Here is a 7,366-nt window from a genome sequence, read left to right on the forward strand (position 1 = left end):
TTTAAAATTTCGTGCCGAAATCTCCATGCGCGACGTGAGAAATTCTTAAATGCTTTTTCGGTATTTTGAGGGCATTGGCTCGACATTTTCTCGAACTTCATATGCTAAAGCTTCGGCACCCATAGATTACGATGTTCTTTATTTTTATCGATTGGAAGCTACATAGGATTCTGTAGATGCGTTCGAAATTTCCTATGTCTTGGTGAGGGAATCTCAAGGTGGCGTTGCCACCTGCATTTTCTCACTAGGCATTGTGTCGTAGTAAGAGTGGCATGTTTGGGATTGTGAAATTCTACTCTACTTATGAAAAAAATCGTTTTGCTGTTTAGTGTCCCTTTGAAATTGCATGCGTGTCGCATACGGGTACAGACATTGAAACTGCCCCATAGCTATATTTTTATTTTGTGGCCATCTAAGTCAGGTGCGCGTTAGACATTGGGGGGGGGGGGGGATTGTAGAACTTAACTGCAAGAATTGCTGAACTTAATCACTTGTCACTTTGTGATACAACCCTTCATTAATTTTTCGTCATCGGTTTACATTATCAAGGGGCAGTAGCCATTGTTCATATCTATCACTACACACAGAAACAGTACAAGATACTTTTAGAAAAAAACCTATGGTTTATTATTACTCTTCCTCTTTTTCCTCTTGGGCGTTGTCTTGGAGTGTGCTTTATCAAGAGCCTGCTTTTTTGCAGAGGACTCAGCGGTGGGAGACGTCTGTTTGGCAGCCTTCTTTTTCCGTTTCCGTGACCGCCGATTAGGTGTCCCAGCCTTTCTATCGTCGGCTTCGTTCTCAACGTTGGCACCACCATCCAGGCTACCGTTGTTATTATCGTCTCTCTCTGCTTCACTTTCAGTCGCGTCAACTTCGTATTGGCTAGTTTCTACCTCTTCAGAAAAAGAAACGTGCTTAGCCTCTCCAGTCTGCTCATCACTGCTTGTGTCCAAGCGCTGTTCGGTGTCTTCGTTCTTTGCGACCAACTCATCATTGTGGCTGACATCACCAGTTGCCTGTTCACTTCCCTCAGCCACAACGTTTTTCCTTTTCTTCTTTCGTTTCGCCTTTCTCGGCCCACTGTCCTCCTCGTGGACGGAGTGGACGGCCATGCAGGTGATCCTGCACCCGCACCGCGCCTCGCACAGCAAGCTCGGACTGGCGTCCAAGTTCTCCAAGTCGACGCTCCACACCCTGACCGAGCCGTCGCTGCCGGCGGTCACCAGGAATGTTCCGTCGTCGGCCGATGGCACTCTGACGACCTGCATAGCCTTGACTCGGCTGGCGTGCGCCGCGAACATCTGGTAGACGCACTTGCGCCTGACGTTGTGCACCTCGACGTTGCCGCCCTCGCCCGCGAGCATGACCACGTCGTCCGAGAGGAACGCCACGGCGCCCACGCGCTTGCCGAAGTCGATCGAGTGCACCTTGCCGGCCTTCTCCGTGCTGTAAACGTCGAGCCTGTTTCCGACGCCGACGACGAAGTACACGCCGCCGGGCGACCACTGGACGAATTCGGCCACAGCCTTGATGTTCGTGATGTACGCGTTGCGTCCCTTCACCAGGTTCCACGTCCGCAGCGTCTTGTCCTTGGAGACCGAGAGCAGCAGCTTGCCACTCGGGTGGACGGCGAGCGACAGCACCTCGCCCTTGTGACCGCGTAAGGTCTTCAGGCACTGCCAACTGCCCGTGCTCCAGACGCACACGGTGGCGTCGTCGCTGGCGCTGAACAAGTGGCTCGACTTGTACATCTGCAGACTGTTTACGGTGCCTTCGTGCTGCATGAGCGAGCCCATCTCGCTGCGACTTCGCATGTTGAACAAGCGGACCGTCTCGTCGACGCTGCCGGACGCGACGAACTTGCCGCCGGCAGCCACGCACCGCACGGATCCGAGGTGCGAGTGGTTCGTGAAGAACTGCTGCAGGCTGAACTGTCCGTCCTTGCCTTTGTGCAGAGCGTATCCGAGGAGAAACTCCTCGTACGTCCCGATAATCACGTCAAACACGTTTTCGGCATTCTCGAGCGCCGCCATGATGCAAATACGAACACGAGCAGCGGATTGGCTTGACCGCTGTCGGCAATCCCTAAGTGCAAATTTTAAATACAATGTTTGATGACGTTACCTTAATTGCTTTTCTTATAACACTTATATAAGCATTTTAGAAGTAGCGTGAAAACAATGCGTTTTTGTTTGTAAAAAAAATTGCTTTATTTTTGTTCTTTAATTACTATTGTACCTGTCACTAGCGCACTCTATGATAAAATTGCGATAGATGCTAAAACCGGGCGCCGGACGAGTTCTTTTCTAGCCGCCATTCCCATCCACACGTGGCTGTGGCACATCGGTAAGCGTTTTGTACCGATTTTAACGGCATTTAGGCCTTCCGAAAAAGCTGTAGTCGTTCTTTTACAATTCATAAGCACGAAAGCCAAGTTGCCGTTGCTTTTCAGGAGCTTAAAACTGTTCTCCGCGTAATCGTAGCGACCACGATCCTTTGGCTGCCTAAGCCTCACTTCTCGCTTGATCCCGGCTTCTTTGACAGATTTTTTCAGGAAGGTATAATGTATCATAACCTGATTACACCTGAGCAGTGCCATTTTCCGCACACAAGCGTTTGCATTCCAAATCTTGTTATGGCACTGGCGCGAGCGATGTTTTGAAATAGTGATATTTTGCGGACTGAAAGCGCCGTGGCCGGGGTGTGCGGGCACGTTTGCCAACTGCTATACCGCATTTCATGTTGAACGGTCATTTATAGAGCGGTCAATATCAAACATTGCTAGTAATGCGCAGATAACTGCGTGAGCATTTTTGAATAATGTATGTGCAAATTAGTGCCACTGTGTTGTTAAAGTTGGCGTGCAACATCAGGTTCCCAAGTTCAGCGCCTAACCCACTCGAAGTCTGCCAAAGTTGAGCGTATGTGTATTTTAGTTAACAGCTTGTGTAGCCGGTCAACTGCTGGCTGTTAGATAGCGTTTCGATTTGGGCATGTCGAATACGGGCCGCCAAGCTCTGCACGTTTTGTGCTTGCCTCGCTGGTCGATCGAGCCTCTTTTTCTGTTGCAATGTAACGCCGTCCCGCAGATGAGGCATGTGCGGCAGTTTCTCGCTCGATATGCGTTATCGAACGTGCAACACTCGCGAGTTATCGCCGAGTAGCGTGTCCGTCCGTGTCACGCGGTGTTCAATCGTGTGCGTGTGATCCTTAACGCAGGCTAAAGCCATGGGTCGAATCCCGACGGTACACAGTAAAACGTACGTGACGCCCCGGCGTCCGTTCGAGAAGGAGCGTCTGGACCAGGAGCTCAAGTTGATCGGCGAGTACGGTCTGCGGAACAAGCGCGAGGTGTGGCGGGTCAAGTACACGCTCGCCAAAATCCGTAAGGCGGCCCGAGAGCTGCTGACGCTCGACGACAAAGACCCCAAGCGGCTCTTCGAAGGTGGGTGTCATGTCCGCAAAACGCCTCTTGTCACAACTCCGATGGCAGCAGGCAACCGCGTTACTGTGTCTGATGTTCGCTTAACACGGTGTCGTTGCTCCGAAAGAGCAGCAATTTTTCTTTGAAGATGAGACTCGCTGTGTTGTCAGTGGTCAGCGCCTTGCTGAAAGCCCTGTAAAGAGATGGCTGTGGCTGTAGTCACGCCGGAAATACAGCAAGAGCAATTCAGAGCATCAAGTCCAGGTTACTGGTCCCCGTGTGACGTGGGGTGGAACACACAACTACTGCCAAGCCAAGATACAAATTAGGTATATTTGTAGCCCACCATTACTGGATGCTCACAGCGTGGCCGTTGATCCCCAGTGTATCCATCCCGCTATTTTAGGAATCATTGTTTATTGCAATAAGCTGTTACGCTCAATTCCCCCTCCCCCCCTTTTTCATTGTTGCATGCAGCCAAGCTAGTGGGTGTTAAGCGTACCTTGCCAACTCTTCCCATTTTCCCGTAAAATGTACGAATTTCGACTGCGCTTACGATTTTACGAATCTTGCCTGAAATTTTGCGAAAAATATTTCATTTCTCATTAAAAAAAATAAGACTAGTAAAATAGCATGGCCTCCGCAATTGGCTATGGCGCATTGCCGTAGCTTGTCATGGAGGCCACAAAAACGGCGCACTATATTCTGCCACCAGAAGAGAACAATATGTATTGATTGGTGTTATCATCATCACATACCTGCCAAGTCTCCCGCATTACCCGGGCGACTTCCAGATTTCGACCGTTTCTTTTGTTTGTACAGTTGCCATGAAAATCTCCCGGAAATCGAAATTTGTGTGCGAGATCTGGCCGCATTGACAAAAGATGCAGGTCAGTCCGTTCCAGGCTTTTTGCGAGCCCACCGCATTTTATTATAAACGAATTTGAGAGGCGTTCATCTAACGTACAGTAGAGTCTCAATGATGCAAAACTGCAGCAGATACTAATTCACGGAATTCCCCAGCCAAATTCATGTGTCCATTGGACCAAAATTCGAATGTTTTGAACACCTTTTCGAATCGTGGCGCGTGATATGAACGTTAGTACCGAAATCGTCGAACGAAGGCCGGTCGAGAGCAGTGTGCTCAAAGCTTCAGAAGTATGCGTGCGACGAGCGCATGCACTGTCTTGTACAGTGCATGTGGTTGTCATTGCCACAACTGCTGTTGACGAAACCACCATCTTTCGACATGATCATGTATGTCGAGGATGCAGAACTCCGAAAGTGTGCGCGCGGCCAGCGCTCGACCAGTCCGTGCAACTCCGCTTTCTGCAAACTGTGGGGTAAAACCGTGGCATTGGCGATCATAGATAGCATAAAATGACTTAGTGTTAAAGGCACATGGATTGAAAACAAAACTACTGTCTGCCGCAACCGCCGCGCACAAAACTGCAGTCGCAGCGATGTGATAGCGATCTACGAGCTCCGAGGGCACGTGATTGACGCAGCGGTAGATTAAAGGCGTTGAAGACTTAAAAAAGGCTGGAAGCATTTTGGCGTTCCTGTCCAAAGAGTCTGGTAGCGAGCATAGCCAAAGCTTTGGCCTGCGCTTTCGCGGCAGCCAGCTGCACCATCCCGTTCTTTCACATGTGAAGACATACGCTAGTTGTTTTGACAGAAACCGATTACTTTGGTAGTTGCTTTAATAACACGAAATTTCGTGAGCATTTGCACACTCCTTTTGAGACACTCACCTTAGTGGGAAACCCTGCCCTCGTGTGTTCCGCCACAATAAGCCTTTGAGACCGCAACGCCGATGTTGGCGCTTGCGTTCTGGACACACACACACCCCCTCTTGTTTTTCGCAATTTTTTTTTTCTTTTGGTGCCAGAAATGGGGAAAAACATGATTATGCTTGTTGCTAAAGGCTAGTTCATCACAGCTACAAAGTACAAAAAAAATAGATGCCCCTCAACCCCGCTTGGGGGTTTTACTAATTTCTCTGTTGCAGGTATGTGTTGAGTGATGTCTACTTGCTGAAAATTGCATTGTACTAGTTGGTTACTGTCACAAGAGCTTGAGACTCACTGTGCCGAACGATGCAACACAGGCAATGCACTGCTTCGTCGGCTGGTGCGTGTGGGTGTGCTGGAGGAGAGCAAGATGAAGCTCGATTACGTGCTGGGTCTGCGTATTGAGGACTTTCTGGAGCGCCGCCTGCAGACACAGGTGTTCAAGCACGGCCTTGCCAAGAGCATCCACCATGCCCGTGTGCTCATCCGACAGAGGCACATTCGGTGGGTGCCTGACCCTTGAATACGTCTGCGTGTTGGAAAAGTCCCACTTAGAGCATAATCTATTGCTTAAAAATGAATTTGGCAAGTAGAAAATGGTAGATTCGAGGTCGTTAGTAATTTTGTCAAGTAACTTCTAATTGAACAGTTCGAATTGTACTTGTTCTTCAGCGGTGGCACATGCCCAGTTTGACTCTGTAGCATTCCCTTCTTTGCCATGAAAAGTTGTTCGCAAGTATTTGTGACGGTACGCACCATCCGCCAGTGCGTTCCTAGAAACCTTGGCAATAAGCTGGCCTTGGCCACGAGGAGGTTGTAATGCCGTTCTTGGGGAATCTGTCCAGGACCAAATCGGACTGTAGCGTTCAATCACTGTGTCATCTCTCATAAACTCTCGTTTGCTCGTACTATGCCCTAAAAATATTCATCTATCTTGCAAGGACAGTCAAACAATACTATTTGAAGCTCTCTTAAATAGAATTACACTCGAACCTTACTACAATAACCTCAATTAACTTGGATATAATGAAATATTGTTTATAACAAATTATTGGTTATATCGAACTTGTTTTTTCTTTTTTTTGTGTGTAAGATGCAACTTTTTTATAATGAGGTTTGAGTGTATTTTTCGAATAGAACTATTTCTGAATGTGATAATGCTTTAACATTGGTGCACAGGAAAATTTGTGGCTACGTTGGACAGAGTTTTTAAGCAAACCTCCACATTGCGTGTGCATAGGCGAAAATATCCTGAAAAAGTCCCAACCCCGTCACGAAAAGGAAATGACAGAAGTACAACAGTTCTAAAATTTTCAGTGCTTGACTTCCGCCGCAGTACCCTGGTGTCCTGTGGAAAATTGTACTAACATTAGGAAGGAGCTACTAGCTGTTATAAGTGACAGCACATTTGGCCCCTTGACTTATGTGCCATATATTCGAGTGTTAGTATGATGGCTGAGGTCTCGAAACTTCACAGTTGTTATCATCGATGTCTGTCTATGAATCTGCTGTAGCACAGAGAAACTGAAAATAAAAACATGCACTCCTCTTTTTATTTTTGTGTTTTCTGGTAATACAAATACTTTTTGTGACAATATGAGATTTGTATCGTCAAGGTTATGCTGTAGTAATGCATTATTTCATGGGAGTGTGCTGTGTTTGGTGCAGGGTTCGCAAGCAAGTGGTGAATGTGCCCTCATTTGTGGTGCGGCTTGACTCTGAGAAGCATATTGACTTCTCGCTCAAGTCACCCTTCGGTGGTGGCCGCCCTGGACGTGTCAAGAGGAAGAACATGCGCAAGGCCCAAGGAGGCACTGCACAGGAGGAAGAGGACGATGACTAGGCTGTGTCGCTCCACTAAAATAAAACAAGAGCCATTTCTTCGTGTCCTGCTCTTCCTTGGTGTACTGCTGTTGCATGGTGTGGCACTCTGCAGCTGCAACAAACTAACGCGTTGCTGCTTACGAGTGATGGTACACAGTGGTGGTCCAAATGCTCCATTTGGCTACAATTCTATTTATCTGCACCCTGTCAAGCAGTGCTTGGACAAACTGCTATAAATTTCATTATTTTGCCAGCCTGCACAAGAGTGGGGTGGTTTCCGCATAAAATATTCTTGGTCTAGCATCAAACACCCAACAGACTTTCA

General features: G+C 48.1%; 2 protein-coding genes across 2 annotated transcripts; one reads left to right on the forward strand and one right to left on the reverse strand.

Moving 5' to 3' along the window:
- Positions 1-600: 600 nt before the first annotated feature.
- On the reverse strand, positions 601-2,060 carry LOC119179791 (p21-activated protein kinase-interacting protein 1-like). The gene has a single exon (XM_037430908.2). It carries the CDS (start codon positions 2,031-2,033, stop codon positions 618-620), a length of 1,416 nt encoding a protein of 471 aa, XP_037286805.2. The 5' UTR covers positions 2,034-2,060; the 3' UTR covers positions 601-617.
- Positions 2,061-2,221: 161 nt separating this feature from the next.
- Positions 2,222-7,100, forward strand: RpS9 (ribosomal protein S9). Its single transcript, XM_037430589.2, has 4 exons — positions 2,222-2,346; positions 3,220-3,445; positions 5,535-5,721; positions 6,886-7,100. Exons 2-4 carry the CDS (start codon positions 3,229-3,231, stop codon positions 7,058-7,060), a joined length of 579 nt encoding a protein of 192 aa, XP_037286486.1. The 5' UTR covers positions 2,222-2,346; positions 3,220-3,228; the 3' UTR covers positions 7,061-7,100.
- Positions 7,101-7,366: the final 266 nt, after the last annotated feature.

The sequence above is a fragment of the Rhipicephalus microplus genome, chromosome 7 (assembly GCF_043290135.1).
Source record: "Rhipicephalus microplus isolate Deutch F79 chromosome 7, USDA_Rmic, whole genome shotgun sequence".
Classification (NCBI taxonomy): Eukaryota; Metazoa; Arthropoda; class Arachnida; order Ixodida; family Ixodidae; genus Rhipicephalus; species Rhipicephalus microplus.